A 17922-nucleotide genomic window follows, 5' to 3' on the forward strand; every position below is an offset into this window, starting at 1 on the left:
AGTTTGAGATCAAAACTGCTAAATTTGTCTTGGAAGAAAGTGAAGTGTCCTTTATACTTTTTCCATATTCAAGTCACATTTTTGATTATTAACCACTGTCTTTTTGGCTTGTCATGATATGAGTGATTTCAAACACAATACTCCTTATGCAGCAGAATGGTCCCTGTCATATTTATATAATTATATTTACATTAAAGGTCCCATGTCATGCTTTTCCGGTTATTTTTTTTTGCAAACGGTCTGCAAAGTCACAAACCCTCAAAGTACACTCTGTAGCGAGTAAAACTCTAACACAGAAAAGACCTGTCTATGCTGCCCCAGAACGCCTCGTTGGAGATTTCTCTTTTTCCTCCTGGGTACAGTGACGTGCCCATACCCAAATGGACCCATTGGTCCAAATGGACCAATCCGCGGACTTCCTCACACACACACACTCAATCTTTTCTCAGCTGCAGCTCCGCCGATTTCTCCTCCCTGAGACGGCGGGACGCGGCGAGGCTGTGAGTCGGTGTGTGTGAGCACACACACAAACTCCCAGCCAGGCTGCGGGTGTGTGTGTGTGTGTGTGTGTGTGTGTGTGTGTGTGTGTGTGTGTGTGTGTTCGGGCTGGTTTCGGGCTGGGTTTAGCTGTGTCTCACTGTCTCGCAGACGGCCACTGGGCTCATAGAGAGCAGGGGTGCAGGAGCTCCAACAAGCCGTTTAGGACAGAGAGTGAATATGCATACTATACAGAGATGCTATATGAGAAACCAATGTGATTTTGGAAAATTGCACAATATAAATCTATTTTAGTATACCTCAACAATGGAATTATGATCAGTAGAAATGGCCATGACATGGGACCTTTAACAAACTAATATTTGTGTGGGTAATCACACACATCCAATCCTTTAGGGTGCCAAGCCAAACATGCCAAATCTACAGCTGTCAAGCAAACATAGTAATAAAGTTCAATATTTCCCTCTGAAATGTAGTGGAGTACAACATGAATACAAAACTGGAACTGGAACTACTTAATTTAAGAAAAAGGATGAGCAAAAAAGACAAAAGTGACATTAACAGAAGAATGTTAATGGATAAAAGTAAGAAGAAAAGTGATTTAAACAACACTGAATCTGCGGTGTGACATTCCCAGACTGAGTGTTCCAGAGGGAGGCCCTGAGAGCAGAACGTCTGTTAGACTTAAGTCTCAAACTGGGGCTGAGGGAGGTTAGAAGACCCTGCCCGAGAAGCTCCCCATGCTCGCTGGCTCACAAAATGTCGGCAATTTAGCTAATGCATATGACTAAGGTTTCCTGAAGGGAACAAGTACATCACTGGTATGGGGTAGGCTGAAGCCTTTTAATCACATCTGACAAGTGAATGGGTGTAGAATACATCAGGGGAAAGTCTCGCCCTTCTCTTGGTCATATATCTAAAGTGATGCAATTTTTTCTTTGCATTTCTCTTTTTCTGCACTGTTCTTGACGAGTGGTTCCGCCCAAAGGCTCAGAAACACTGTCTGAGTGTTTCATTACTCTGTGAGGCTTGATTGTAATGCAGATCCCACTTACTCTTTTTGGTTCGCGTTTCAATCATTACAGTGATGGACTCAGTTCTTAAAATAAAACTCTATACTATAGTGACGCACTAAATATGAAACTGCTTCCCCTGTAGTGAGGACTAAGGCAACAAAAACATGTGAATACATGCAAAACATCATTTTAAAGTGGATTGAAGGGTATTGAGATGGATGTCACAAAAATGTCTGTGTTTTTTATGCTATCTTTCTTTTAAATGGAATCATCGCCTTGAGGTGTATTTTCAGCTGCTGTCATGAGCCCTTTTCATCAGAGTTGACAACGCCCAAGAGGGGTTTAAGAGCGTCTGACAGACAGGAAGTAAGAGATGTGGAGTCATCTGTGTACAGGGAGAGGAGTCGTGGATAGAGCCCACATCTCTCTCAGTGAAACGGCACAGACAGGTGGTCACGGTAGAAACAGGAAGCCTGATAATATCCAGCAGGAGATTTATGAAGAGATGTTGCGCTGGGAAATTTGCCCACAGACCACTTTCAGGATGATGTTGCTGAATTGCAGCTAATGTGTATATTCTATGTATATTTATAGTGTGATGGCAGAGTCACTGAGGTTACAGCAGTTCTTTGGACAAATTATGGGACCATGTTGACACAGCAGACACTTCACCCTGAAGGGCAGGCCGGCCGCAGCAGGTCGAGGAGTGAGGCTGTAAAACATGAGATAAAAGAAAAGATACAAGGACTTCATTAAGATGGAGGTCAGTAACACTGGCCTGAACTCGTGGAGGCAGGGGAGCATAACCTTACTTAGCACAGTGATTCAAGTAGGTTATGATGTCTTCAGGGACAAACAGTGGTTAAATATCACTGATGAAATGTCACTGCACTGTTGTGGATTTGGGCTGCTTCACATACTGTGAAAATGTTATAGTGATAGAAATGGCAATAAGGAAATCCCCATGGGCATTTTCTTATCTGTTATGTTATGAGAGAGAATTTGATTTAGGTAATGTTACCCTCAGGTAATAACGACCTTCCATTAGCAGCGACAAGATTATTATTTTTGCTGTTTAAACTGTGTTGAAAGAATTACTCATCTGTTTACTTGACTACTACTGTGCAGAAGTACTCTTGTTCAAGTGTGGTGCTGAATTCAAAAATGTTCCGTTAGTAAAAGTGCAGAAGAATTAGCATCAAATTATACCTCATGTGCCAAAAAGTACTCAGTCTTCAAAATTGTATATTGCATTATCGGATGTTAATCATTGATGCAATGCATTCACGTGTTAATCACTTAATTGTTTCAGCTGTTAAAGGAGGAGCTTATTGCTCTGCAATATTATATTATATATTTTTCAATATGGGATCCATTAAGTTAACATAACAGGATTAAAATATAAGATAGATTTATTTGATATCTGTATTATTGCTCTGAAACTTCAAAGTATAAGTTATAAAATGTATTTAGTGGAGTAAATAGTGCAATATTTGTCCCTGAATTGTAATGGAGTAGCTGGTTGAGGTGATATAGGTTAAAGGGAGGTTTGGTGCACCCTCTGGGAAACAATATTGAAGGAATGAGAACAAACAATATGTATGAACTTCATACTGTGACAGTGTCATCACAAACAGCTAACACAGGAGAATGATTGATCACCCTAAAAGCCATCTCTATGTCTTTGTTCTATTAATTCAATAAATTAACCAACCTTTCTTTCAATAACAAATTCTATTTAGGCATTACTTGTTTTTATTTGTATTACTTGAATGATTAGGCACTAATAGTTCCATATTCCCATATACGGTTTATATTGGTAACACTACTGCTCTTTGTTTTTTTTCATATATTTTTCTACACATTTTGATAAATGTCTTCCTTGTATTGTTATTCTATTAGACATTATGAACGTTTAATACTCCTTTTTTATTATTGTAATATTTAATTCACGAGCAATCTCTCGGTAGGCTATTAATAATTGTAATGATTTTATTTAATGTTATGTTATCTTAAATAACGATTTACATGTCAGGCCCATTTTCATAATTTAAACCATGCAACTTATTTAATTGAACTGTAGGTAAAACTAAATGAAATGAACATTTATAAAAGTCGTAGTGTTGTCTTGGTGAAGTGAAGTCTCGCGTTACCATTCCCCAAATCCCGTCCAAGAAACCGACCAGGAAGCGAATGGCGGAAATTTAGATCCACCTCACGCTTTCAGCTAACAGTTTTTGGGGCAGAGCTGTTTCTCTCCTAAATGGAGACGCCAGCAGAGTAGAAGACACATGTGTTGTTGCTAAAAACGGTGGACGGGGTTAAAGAAACGATGTCTTCGCGTCCAACTACACGGCAGCATCGGTAACGTGAATGGACGGAGTGAGTCCTGTCACTGAGATCCTGACAGATTAAACACCGGTAGGTTTGACTTGCATATCATTTTTACTTTTGCGTAAACACTACTACACATGAGAGAAACGCAAGTATACAACATTGTAATTTGGTCACTAAGATGAGTTGAAAGACATCAGAAAACACACCCTTTGATTGTGACTAGCAAAACAGTAGCAAAGCAACCATATGGACTGAACAGCTGTCTGAGTTTAGGTAAATAAAAGACTTTAATATTGCATCTAGGGTGTCTTAAATCAGTCAAATGGTGGTAAGTTACTACCACCAGCAAAGATGTGTGGTTGTTAACTGTAAACTCTGGCATTAACCGCTCCCAGTGTTTACAATACCTCAAAAATGACGGCTGCAAAGATTCTCTGCTGGAACTGTATCTTTTTTCTGTCAATGTCAGGCCTATACTCTTATCACCAACCATCTATTATGTACACGTGTGGCTGTTTTTAAAGTGTGATATAACACAATTTAAATAAGCAAGTTCTTATAAATAAAATTACATTAGAAGGTAAAAAGAGTTGTTTGAGCATTATCAAACATTTGTATCAGGAACACTATACATATTTTCAGTTGGGGACGGCCATTTCCTTGTTTAACATGTTTAACACAATGCCCCCATGAACAAAGCCAGATCCATAAAGAGAAAAGTGGAAGAACTTGTATGGCCTATCGGTGCTCAACATCTCAGGCTTTTGTGGCTTAATGGGAGCATCCCTTAAGCCAGGCTTTAAAATCATAAGAAAAGCGTGAAATAGTAACATGTTGATGCCCATGGTTTTGGAATGAGAACTTCATCTATTACACATGAGTGAAGAGAAAGGTGGAAGATACCCCTTGGGGAAGTTCAAGCCTCTAGTAGCACAATCTGTATAATCATATCTGTATAAATATAGATAATAATAAATTATATGAATATAGCACTTTTTGCTTAGATTAGAGACTACCCAATATAAGGGGGTAATAATAATAACAAAGCAGCATGCACAAGGTTAAAAAAGGACACTTAAAAGTCCAATCATATCAACTTTAGGCCAAGTAGTTTGATTTGTTTCCCCACATGATAAGCTGTTCATTAGCCAGAGTTAAGAGAGAGGTCTGCCAGCAAACCTCTATATAATAAAGTCAGAAAGGGTTTTTGGATAATCATCATTCTACACACTAACTACTTTTCATTTGCAGATTTATGGCCTTGCTCCTCAGCTAGACGAGGGAGACGACGAGAGTATCATCATGTTCCTGAAAGCATCTTTCACCTCCCTGATTGTGGGGGTGTTTGTGGTGTACGTGCTCCACACATGCTGGGTGATGTACGGCATAGTGTACACTAAACCCTGCGACAACCCCAAAGAGGACAACTGTATCACACCCTTCCTGGCAGGGAACCCCAAACTACAGGTCAGTCATGTGGGGTGAACGATGGTTCGTTTTGATTCCACTGTCCAGTAGAACACTGTGAAATTGTAAAAATGTATCTGTGTGTTTCCAGTTGAGTATCTACACCGCACTGCAACCCAATGCAGAGGGAGGACATACTTTGATCCACAAAGAGGAAACATTTGATGTCAACAGCAAGTTTGAGAGGTGGGTGGCACTCGTTTTATATAACTTTTAAATGGAAAAGCAAAGAGTTGCTATAAGTCTCTAAAATGATTATTCTCCATCCTCAGATCTGATTGGTAAAGTCAGATTCATAGCTGTACACTAACTGATACACACTGAACTAGGGCTGCTCAATTAATCGTATTTTAATCGCAAATTACGATTTATGGCTTGCAACGATTACGAAAACAACGTAATCGAAATAAAACGATTATTTTGTATTTATTTTTTCAGTTGAATTATACTTAAGGTTCAGGGTAATCAACTGTTAAATACATACTGTTCACATTTCTTTCTCCAATAAATTGATGTTTTCAAAGTAAATGGATAATCGTTTTTAATAATCGTGATATCAATTATTGGCCCACATCATCGAGATTATGATTTTTGCCATAATCGAGCAGCCCTACACTGAATCCAAATGCATTCATTCATAATTCAGATGAATGCATATAAACCTTGCTAAGAACTGAAACCCATGTTGAGATTATTACACTTGACAGACTGATATTTCGATTTTTTAAGAGAGGACACTTTTCCAAGGACTTGTGATTGATGCATAAGCAAACATACGTCATATTCTTATATACAGTATCTAAATATCTTCCTTCCCTTCATCCTCTTCTTTCCTCCAGGATAGTAAATGTCAGCCTCCCTAAGAAGACCCGCAACAATGGAACTTTATATGCATTAATATTTGTCCATCAAGCTGGCGTCACTCCGTGGCAGGATCCACGACAGGTCCACTTGGTGGCTCAGCTCACCACTTACATGGTGCCTAAACTGCCTGAAATCTCCCTGATATCCGGAGATGATCAAACACAGGTACTAAATTATTCATTGTTTTCTGAATAAAGAGTGTTAAAGGGCATAGGGAAAAGCTTTAGGTGGCTATTTGAATGTTTTAGATTACCTCTAGGTAGTAATCTGGCATTTCATTTGAGAGTACGTGTTCTTTGTCTATGTGATCACACAGGGTCAGAAAGAAGAAGCCCAGCAGAAGAAAGGTGAAGGTGACCCTGCAGCAGCTCCCACTTCCACAGCTGATCACCCAGTTTCCCACTGGCGCAACCGCCTCACATTCAACATTGTTGGCGACCCCTTCGTTTTCGACAGAGAATCCCTGCCTAGTGACGTCCACAGATACCTCAGAGTGTAAGAAACACAGTAACGCATACACACACACACGAAACCCGCTCAAAGACTCATCTTGCACTATTTCTATTTTATTTCCATTTACTTGCGCATCTCAAAACATTCTCTTGCACTATTTTATTTGTTCTATGTCCTATATGTTGCACTGTTGGAGGAGCCGGTGACCAAATATGTTCATTGTCATATCTACACTGTAGCTAATGTGCAAATGACAATAAAGCCTTGAAACTTGAAACTCACAGAATGAAAAACTCTGGGTATGTTGCTAGACTATTGTGGACATTTAACATATTACATGCAGGAACATTAAGGTTTGTGGCATATCATGGATTAAAAGGACTTGAATTAGGATCCAGATGCATCTGATCATTTTTTGTTTTTCTGTATTTCAGATTCCAAAATGGTAAGAAGATGGTTTATCTACCTCTGCTGTTTGTTGATGAGCTCAGCAACCGGGTGAAGGACCTTGCGGTAAGCTACATTTAAATGAATATTATAGTTACGTTTTGTTAAAGAATTTATTAAGAGGAAAACACTGTTTATTATTATCCAATGATTAAAGGTTGGAATGATCGACCAGATACTTGTTGATCTGTATACACTGAAACTAGCGAGGATTTATTTCCTGCCAAAATGTGTACTGTTTCAATGATCACAAGAGAATAAGATCCATACTTTTAGAAGGGGATATTGTAAGTAATGTTTGGCTTCTAACTAATCTGACATGCTGGTTTGTTGTGTATTTGCAGGAGATCAACAGCACCTCCATGGAGCTCCCTCTGACCATCTCCTACGACTCCATCTCTCTGGGGAGGCTGAGATTCTGGATCCACATGCAAGACGCTGTTTTCTCTCTGCAGCAGTTCGGTATGTTTATCATCACTGTTACGCACGCACGCACGCGCACACGCACGTGCACACACACACACACACTAAAAGCTTTGAACTCTAAAACAATGTCTTGCTGTCTGTCTGTATCTCTATTTGCAGGTTTCACAGAAAAGGATGCGGATGAGATCAAAGGAATCTTTGTGGACACCAACCTGTACTTCCTGGGTCTGACTTTCTTTGTAGCCGCCTTCCATGTAAGTCTTCACCTCTGAGCACCACATTACAATAGAATAAAATAAAGAAGAAAACTGTATAATGCAAAAGTCTGAACATTGCACAATTCTCCAAAACAAAAGTTGTATAACCACCAAATAGAGGATCATAAGAAGCAAATCTGTATCCGGTCGTTGCTTTCATCCTTCAGAAAAGATAATGAATGACAAACAATAAAATGTCGCTTGATACATTTATGTCTTTTGCTTTTTTAGCTCCTCTTTGACTTCCTCGCGTTCAAGAATGACATCAGCTTCTGGAAGGAGAAGAAGAGCATGGTGGGAATGTCCAGCAAAGCAGGTAGATGACTTTGTTGTCGTTAACAACACAATATTGGACAGTTAATGATGTTTGGAGGTTCACTTGCTATACAGGTGACTGATTGGGAAACAAATTCAACACAGTATGACACTGTCAGGCCTTTAAAGAAAATGTGCAACACAAGGGAATCAATAAGAAACTAGGCATCAGCGGTGTGTGGAGTATAATCTGATTTAGTGAGTCTGGAGTGCTTGGTGGTCTGATGTTGAATTATTTTCAAAACAGCAACAAAATAAGGGATCTCGTCTGTTAATATCAAGAATTAGCCATATGCAAAAGGCTGTGAGGCGTATTTCACCCACATCACTATAAGCAAGAAGTACTGTATGTATATACTTCTAAATGTTAGCCAGTCTCTTGTCCTGTACTGGAACTATGCATGTCCACAGGTGTGGCTCTATGAGGCAACTTATTCTGTGGATTTTTAAAGTAGAAAATGCTAAAACATTGGTATTGACAGACGATAATCAGTACTCTCCAAATGAATCAACCTTTTGGAAATGTACTGAAATGCATCTATTGCTGTGCAATCCAATTAATGTGTGGACCTAATGATGACATGTTGTGTTTTCTTTCCAGTGCTGTGGAGATGTTTCAGCACCATCGTGATTTTCCTCTATTTGTTTGACCAGCAGACCAGCCTGCTGGTCCTCATACCTGCGGGCATCGGCTCTATCATTGAAGTTAGTACAGAAACACACTGCAAACACACACTGCATGCACTGAGAACTACATAGAAACATGTACTTTTTTGATGTAGTTTTTAAAAATAAATGTTGTATTTATTCGATCTGTTCATGATATTTTTCTGGACATTTTTTTATTTATTTGTTGCAGGTATGGAAAGTGAAGAAGGCCTTGAAGATTCAGGTGGTGTGGAAAGGAGGCAAACCTTCATTCCAGGTGTGTGTGTGTGTGTGTGTGTGTGTGTGTGTGTGTGTGTGTGTGTGTGTGTGTGTGTGTGTGTGTGTGTGTGTGTGTGTGTGTGTGTGTGTGTGTGTGTGTGTGTGTGTGTGTGTGTGTGTGTGTGTGTGTGTGTGTGTGTGTGTGTGTGTGTGTGTGTGTGTGTGTGTGTGTGTGTGTGTGTGTGTGTGTGTGTGTGTGTGTGTGTGTGTGTGTGTGTGTGTGTGTGTGTGTGTTACAGCGTTTGACTGTTCGTCAGTGGTGAATGAATTGTGGACCCTACATACCATTTCCTCTGTTTGCTGAGCACAGCTCTCTTTGTCTAGATTTGAGTTATTTACTCTGCAATACGGCTCTCTATTAAATTGATGTGGGCTGAAAATGAAAGCACAGTAGCTCCACATTTGCAGACATGATAAACGAATAAACAAAACCATTTGTTATAGGCCGTAGTTTAAGATTGCTACTATCACCAAAGCAATGGGGTTCCTTGTTTTTAAGTTTAATCTCCGAGTTCAGAAATCACAGCATTTTCCCATGTTTCCGATCCATTCACCTCACAGCTGTGCAATTAGATCAAATGTGTGTGATTTTGAGTGCTAACCCTAAATCTCTCTGTTTTTATTTTCTGTGGAATAGTTTGGGAAAATGGATGAATCGGAGAGGAGAACAGAACATTACGATACTCTGGTAAGACCATACAGGCTCACACTCAATATATAACAATATACCTTACCACACACTGCACGTTGTTACTGGGCAGTATGAGTGGTGCTGTAACTGGATGTATGTTACCTTGTCTTTCTCTGTAGGCCATGAAGTATCTCTCTTACCTCCTTTACCCGTTGTGCATTGGAGGGGCTGTGTATGCTCTAGTATTCCAGCGATATAAGAGGTAGATTTGTGTTTGTGAACATAGCATGCACAGTTTTGTTATTTAAAGTAATTCCAGTTGTTATTACCTCACCAGTCTTGACATGATTATCTCATATTTTTTTCTCTGTTCTAGTTGGTACTCATGGTTGATCAACAGTTTAGTTAATGGTAAGCGTTAATCTCTCAACGCTATGAATTGTTAACAGTATTATAATTTGAAAAGTTGATAACCTTGATTGAAAAGAAAAGGCTTTTCAAATTGTTGTTGATGATTGCAGGTGTTTACGCCTTTGGTTTCCTCTTCATGCTTCCTCAACTATTTGTCAACTATAAGGTCAGTACTTTTAACAGTATTTTAAAATGTGGTTATTAACTAAATGTATTACAAAGGCTCAAACTATATGTGACATCTTGCCCCTAAGTGAAGAAAATAACTGCTACAATTTAAATTGGTTTCTAGAGGTCAAAACAGCTTAACATCTCAAAGAAAGGTGTAGACTGTTTAGATATTGCTTCAAAGTTTACACCATAGCATTGCATTTAATTTGAATGACTGTTTTTGTCTTTCAAACATCCCACCACTGATGTATTGTGCTCTTATCTTTTACTGCTCTTATATTTTACTGTTTTTAAATGCCTTTGTCTGAATGTCTTTCATTTTTGTAAAGCACCTTGAATTGCCTTGTGTTGAAAGGTGCTATATAAATAAACTTGCCTTGCCTCTATTTAACAGCTGAAATCTGTGGCCCACCTGCCCTGGAAAGCCTTCATGTACAAGGTGAGAATGAACTCCATTTAGTTACTCTATTAGTGCTGATTAACAAGTATGAATGTATTGACAGACTGGAATTATAGATTTGCTGTTATATTATAAATATTGAATGATAAATCACCACATTCCCATCTCCCACCTTGTTCTGTCACAGATGGTATGAAACAGATTCTGAATTATGTTTGATGTAAAACAAATAATTGTTTATTTAAAGCTACACTCACTATATATATATATATATTGGCATCTATTCTGTATTAATTGATTGATTTATCTTTTCCAGGCATTCAACACTTTCATCGACGATGTGTTTGCCTTCATCATCACCATGCCAACGTCCCACAGACTGGCCTGTTTCAGGGATGACGTGGTGTTTCTCATCTACCTCTACCAGAGATGGTACGTACAAACACACAAACACAAAACCCAGAGACAGAATTATTTTACGGAATAACCAACAAAACACAACCAAACCTTTTCTGACCTATAACTCTGTTTCCTCTCCCCAGGCTCTACCCAGTGGACAAAACGAGAGTAAATGAATATGGAGTTTCTTACGACAAAGAACCCAAAAAAGAAAAGACTCACAAGGACTAGTGAGGAGAGACACTTGGATTCCATGATCTCAGTCCAATGGTATCCACGGATTGGTAATGGTCATTGGGTATAAACTGAGCTCCAGGTGAAGAGGCACCTGGAAAAGTGTTTGTGATCCAGATCAGTTCATCGTAAATGGACCAGCTGCGGCACCATTCCTATGGTTTTTGACTTTTTCATTCCGTCCCATAGCGCAACATTTTGAAGGGTCAACATCTGCTTATCCGCCCTTTGCAGTCTGGAAAGGATTATTTTTTACAGCGAGTGATGGGACAGGGAAATCAATAAACCTCTAACCATTTAACTGACGCAACAAATCTAGGAACAACGTGATTGGTCTGTTTGCACCAATATGACCATCTGTTCCTCAGGTCAGACACTGCTCAGCTTTGTTATGAAAGAGTACACTGATGACTATAGCAGCTCTCCTAGAGTAGATATATTTTGCTTTCTCTGCCATAAGGTCTACTTTTTAGTTTTCCATCAAGCCAGTCACATTCCTTGTATATTGGAGCAGCTCTATACTGTTGACATCACTGGAGGTCTTTTTTTACTTAATTTACAGCTTTGCATGTCAGCAAATAGTCATTTGGTTGTATGATATTACATTGGGCTCCCACTTTAAGCAAAAACCACTTCTTAAGGGCCACTTCAGATATTGAGTTTCCAAATTTTAATTGCAATGTCAAAAAGGGATGATTAGAATGTGAAAACCTTTTTTTTAAGTTTTATATGGCTCTATTGTTAGCTCAGTTAATTGTTTCAAAAGCAGCATTTAAATGAGAAATTATATAAAGTGGAGCTAATTATTTTTGTTAAAAGGATGTGAACAATTTGCCAATTAAAAATGATGAATGTGTAGCCATTTAAATTATTTATCATCAATTATTATGAAGACAAACCCAACATGTTTAAACCCTGGGACAATTTCTCATCTTAAAAGTGAGAATATGCATCAATGAAATGTTTAAGGTAACATAAAGTTAGTTACAAATTGAAAAGGCATCATTCTAACTTTTAAGATGTTTACTTATGTACTTTCTCACAAGAGTTAATTCATTCAATGGTCATCGTCTTAAAACAACCGTCTCCTGTCTCTCCTGATCTGGCCACATACTAAATTATGCTGACATTTTTAAACTATGACACAGTGGGGTAACGTCGATAGCCATACTGTCATTTCCACCCACTACCGTTTTTGGTTTGGTTTTACCTTCTCAAGTATTTTTTACATATCAGGGCCAAGAAAATATGTTGGTGCCAAACTTTTTGAACTTTGAATGTTCATCATAAAGGGTCCATCTGCCATTTTTAAATAGAAACTAACATTGTGAGATTAACGGTTTATGGTAAGACTTGAGGAAAGTATTACTACAAATTGATATACAGTTGCATTTAGATTTTTCTGCTATAATTCTAATGATGTTCTTTTTTTTTTCAAAATGTGTCTGTTTTATTTTGATATAAAGATTCATGGATACATTTGGTCTGTGCGTAAATAACTAGCCCAGGGTTTCTTTTCCTTTGTGGGCTGAGAGAGATTTGCTATAAAACTACCTTGAAATGGTTTTACTTATTGTAATGTTTATGTTTTTGATTGTGATTAAATAAAACTGTTGACTGACCATGCTGTGATCATTGGAGTTAAAACCCACAGACCGATTTATGTAACATCATAAGGATGAAATACACAATAAATACGTATACAATTCATTATTAATTGTATGACCTGTGTATGTAAGCTGTCCTTTGAATCTATTATAACACATAGCACATAAATAATAAATGAATGGTGCTTAATGTGGAAAGGCTTCAAATGTATATCATTTTCTTCAATTAAATAGAAACATATCAATTGGGAAATATTTGTATATAAAATGTAATAAAAACAACATTTCAATTTAACATATTCAGGGTGTCCGCGCGGTAGTAAAAGGTAGTAAAAGGTAGTAAAAAGAATCTACCCAAATTAAGGCCCTTGAAAGGTAGTAAAAGGTAACAAACGCAATTTGACTTGGTAGTAATTTTTTTAAAACTCTGCCTCAATATATAATGAGTTTCCATTGTTTGCTTATTATTTGTGTCTGCATGTTTGAATTTCATCTAGCCTACGTAGTTTAAAAATATATACGGTGCTAACAGGACCTGAGTGAGGCGTAGTTGATAGCAATGACGTAGAGGTAACCTGTGTGGACTTCATAGCCTATCAGCGACGCTTACAACATTTTCCGCCTTTTTCCAACAATTGACGTTAGCAGAGCCGCCTTTTGCCACAGTTGCAGTCTACTTTTTCTGATGTTAGCAAATTCGAGCAAATTTAGTGTGAAATGGGGAAGTGCAAGTTTTCGCAATTATGGGTTGATGACCCCTTATATAAAGACTGGCTTAAACCCGTCATAGGAAATGACCGTGAAGCATTTTGCAGTGTCTGCAAAAAAACTATAAATGTTACCTGGAACGGCATTACTGCTATCAAGTCCCACAGTGGATCGGCTATACACCAGCAGCGGCTTCGGGTGAGGGGGGGACAGCTGCCGATTTCGTTGTTTTGCGATGCTAGCAGCAGCACCACACAGATCGCGGCAGATCATGCCAACTTATCAGCAACAGTCGCACCACCTCGGCAGCAAACCAGTGCCACCAGCACCACCACGGCTGCGATAGCCAAACAGCAGACTTTACCGCCACAAACATCAGCCCTCAGGGCTGAGGTTCTCTGGTGCCTGAACACAGCAGCTAACCATCATTCATTCAATTCGAATGAGGGCATTGGGGAATTGTTCGAAAACATGTTCACTGACTCCGACATAGCCAAAAGTTTTGTTTGTGGCAAAGATAAGACATCGTATATCCTTGGATTTGGCATTGCTCCACATTTTAAGAAGCTTCTTATAAATAGCATCAATGCTTCTGGGCCATATGTTGTCATGTTTGACGAGTCTCTGAACCAGTCCGCCAAGAAGAAGCAAATGGATATTCACGTTCGGTTCTGGAGAGATGACCGCGTGACATCTTCATATTTTGGGTCACAGTTTCTTGGACATGCAAGGGCTGAAGACTTGCTGCAAAGCATTAAAGTGAGTTGATATTTTCTTGTTTGTTCTTTCTTATTGTCGTTATATGCCCATTTGAAAATGTTTATGTCATAGTTAGCCTAAGCTTTAGCCTACACGACGTGTGTGTCGGGTGTGTTTTGTGACCCTGCAAGGCGATATCAGTCGCTTTGCGCTCAATGCTATTTTGAGAAAATCCACGGTAAACAAACATCCGGGTTAAAATGTTGAATTTCATGTTTTCGCATAATTTGACAGTATACAGTCTACATATCATTTCATATCGTGGACAAATCACGGAAAAACATACGTTTTGACTGTTAAGCCCGGTGAAGATGCAACACATTAGCAGTCATACCATTTGTCAACGCCGCTTAAAAAGGTGATTTTCTCCTCTTCTAGCATTATCATGACAGGAGAACCATGCCACTTTGGATACAGTTATCTTAACGATTGTTCTAGCAATAGCCTCAATATACATATCGTTGGAAAGCTTAGTTTATGGCCGTTCATATGAGAACAATAACTTAGTTTTGTACATTTTACCAAAGCGACTGGTTTCGCCTTGCAGGGTCACATTTTGATGAAGGATTTGGTTAATATTTCTGAAAGATGCATACTGGTACTACAAAGGGGGAAACACGTTTGACTTATACTTACTGGCACTGTATTTACTGTCTATCTATTGTCTATTTTATGAATAACCAAAAACCACAGGACAGATTAAAATGTTCAATAAACTTTGTTTTTTGTGACAATTCACAGGAATGTGTTGCACAACTCAACTTGAGACACCTGCTGTCTGTCAGTATGGATGGCCCAAATGTCAACTTCAAGCTGCTGAAGCTCCTTCAGAACGAACATTCAGAGCTTCATGGGGATGCACAACTCATCAGTGTTGGCAGTTGTGGCTTGCACACCCTCCACAATGCCATGAAGGCAGGATTCGCAACATGGCAGGTAGACAAACTGTTGCGAGCTATGCACTACATCTTCCACAATGTTCCTGCCCGTAGAGAAGATTACACCGCCACCACAGGATCTTCTACCTTTCCCCGATCTTTCTGTGGCCACAGATGGGTGGAAAATGTCCCTGTGGCTGAGAGAGCTGTCGACATTTGGCCTGTGCTTTTAACATATGTTGATGCTGTTCAGAAGAAAAAGGTGACAAACCCAAACACGGCGTCATATGATATCATTTTGGCAGCACGGGATGATAATTTGATAATTCCAAAGCTCCAGTTCTTCTTGTCAGTTGCACGAAGCTTCAACCCCTTCCTGACCAAATATCAGACCGACGAGCCTGTGCTGCCCTTTTTTGCTAAAGATCTGAAAGAACTCCTGATGGTAAGAAATGTAATTCCTGTAGAGTAACTGTCTTTATTTGAATGTGATTAAACTGTATCAGTTGACAGGTGTGACTTGATTGCTAACAGTTTTTGTTGTTCTTTTAAGGCTTTACTGCGGCGATTTGTTAAAAGGGAACTTATACAGGACCGAAGCCCACTGCAACTTATCACAATCCAGGTGTCTGAGGAGAAGAACTGGGTGGCTCTGAAAAATGTGGACATCGGCCTGGGTGCTGAATCTGCCATCAAGGTAATTACTGCAGATACTTTCAATGTCATACATGAAATGTGCTGTCGGCACAAATAAATAGTTACTTCGAACTATTAGGGTAGAAAATGAATGAGTAACATTGGGCATTATTTAACCACCTCTGTGGTAAGCAATATAGCTATCGTAATTGTGTGGTTGTTAATGGTTATCTTTCAAACTTCAGTGGTCTTCACCACCAGGCCTTTGGCATTGAGGCTTAAACTGAACCACAGCCATGAGGATATACCAAACCTCTTTCTCACTCTGGTTAAATTGTTAGGATTGTTTTAAATGTGTAACTTGTCATAGTTTAATTTCCAATCATAGCAGTGAATGTTTATGCATCCTGAACTCATCCTGAACTATACTCACATATCCCATCACTCCCCCACCCACACACACACACACACAAACACACCCACACCCACACCCACACACACACACACACACACACATACACACACATACACACACACACACACACACACACACACACACACACACACCCAGAGAGCAGACAACCAACATCTTTTCCCCACAGGTTTTACACAAGTATCTCTATATATGTGACAAATAAATATCCTTGTATGAACATTAATGTTCTCTATTTGTTAGGCCCTTCAGAGCAAACCAGGAGGCAAGATAGGGGAGCTCTCTCTGCTAACCTTCAGGAAAGAATGTTTGCAGTGCCTTGTTAAGGTTGTCATGAAATTGCAAGACAAATCCCCCCTAAAGGTTCCAATGGTTAGGCACATTGCATGCCTTGATCCCACACAAATCCACCAAGAACCGGAGTGGTGCATCAAGCAAATGAAGAGTGTAGTGCAGACATTCCTTCAGGGAAAGAGATTGACAGGTGGCATTCCAGCTGGTAAGAAAAAATACAGTATGTCTAGGGACAGGGAAGGTCATTCAAATGAAGGCCATGTTCTAAGGGTGTTCTACTTTGAAATGTACTTAAATGTCATTAATGATTATGTTTTTGTCAATATTGTAGGTGATGTTATCATTCAACAGTTCGAATCGTTGACCTCTCTGGAAGGACGGGATGAACGTTTCCTGGCTTTCAAGCCACTGAAGGACCGCCTTGATGTGTTCTTCTACACAACCCTCAGCAGGCCTTACCCTGACTTGCTGCAGTTTTGCCAGAGTCTCCTCCTTCTTTCCCATGGCCAAGCCACTGTGGAAAGAGGATTTTCAGTGAACAAAGAGGTGGAGACATGCAATCTCCATGACCGCACACTGGAATCACTGAGACTAGTTTGTGACAGGATCAACAGTTGTGGTGGTGTTTTGAAAGTGCCCCTCACAAAGGAGCTCCTTGCCTCTGCCTCATCAGCTAGATCCCAGTACAGACTGTACCTTGACAGTGAAAAGAAAAAGAGAGAGAGTGCTGCCCATGCTCTGAGGAGGAAGGCAGTGGAGGAGGAGCTTCTGGACCTCAGAAGACAGGAAGAGGTACTTCGCCGTGTTTGTCACTCACTGGAAAAGGACGCGGACAAGTTGGCCGAGCAGGCTGAGGGAAAGGCTGGGTCCAAAATGGCTGAACTGATAATCAAGTCCAATACCCTTCGCAGAAGGCAGAAAGAAAAAAAAGAAGAGCTCTGCAAATTGGAGAAAATAATTGAAGATAAGTCCTCACAACTGAGACTTCTGTGACTGTACACCCCTCACAGTTATTGTTTTAAATGTTTCTCTTAGATACAATGTAGATTGCAACAACTGCACACAGGCACACCCACAGACGAATGCAGGCACACGCACACACAAACACACACACACGTACACCCCTACAGTTATTGTTTTAAATGATTCACTTAGATACAATGTAGATTGCAACAACAACAACATCCATACAAAGGCGCACCCACAGACATGTGCATACATGCACTCCTCACACACGTTATTGTGTTTAAATATGGTGAATGTTATATTGAAGCAGATCTTTGAAAGCTGTAGTCCTCAGAGCATATTGTTCATTAAAGTTATTTATTTGATTGATTTTCAATTTTTTTCATTA

At 39.4% G+C, this 17922-nt stretch overlaps 2 protein-coding genes across 2 annotated transcripts; both read left to right on the plus strand.

Moving 5' to 3' along the window:
- Positions 1 to 3668: 3668 nt before the first annotated feature.
- Positions 3669 to 12875, plus strand: clptm1l (CLPTM1 like). The gene is made up of 18 exons (XM_079653534.1): positions 3669 to 3935; positions 5103 to 5318; positions 5410 to 5504; positions 6158 to 6347; positions 6499 to 6677; positions 7070 to 7148; positions 7427 to 7544; positions 7668 to 7762; positions 7997 to 8081; positions 8682 to 8785; positions 8940 to 9005; positions 9645 to 9695; positions 9818 to 9900; positions 10015 to 10049; positions 10160 to 10215; positions 10615 to 10659; positions 10937 to 11052; positions 11163 to 12875. Exons 2-18 carry the CDS (start codon positions 5154 to 5156, stop codon positions 11248 to 11250), a joined length of 1650 nt encoding a protein of 549 aa, XP_079509660.1. The 5' UTR covers positions 3669 to 3935; positions 5103 to 5153; the 3' UTR covers positions 11251 to 12875.
- Positions 12876 to 13168: 293 nt separating this feature from the next.
- On the plus strand, positions 13169 to 17899 carry LOC307021420 (uncharacterized protein). The gene is made up of 5 exons (XM_079653535.1): positions 13169 to 14327; positions 15069 to 15650; positions 15759 to 15902; positions 16518 to 16773; positions 16900 to 17899. The coding sequence occupies exons 1-5, from the start codon at positions 13578 to 13580 to the stop codon at positions 17559 to 17561; spliced, it is 2394 nt and encodes a 797-aa protein (XP_079509661.1). The 5' UTR covers positions 13169 to 13577; the 3' UTR covers positions 17562 to 17899.
- Positions 17900 to 17922: the final 23 nt, after the last annotated feature.

This window comes from Notothenia rossii (assembly GCF_949606895.1).
Source record: "Notothenia rossii genome assembly, chromosome: 10".
NCBI lineage: Eukaryota > Metazoa > Chordata > Actinopteri > Perciformes > Nototheniidae > Notothenia > Notothenia rossii.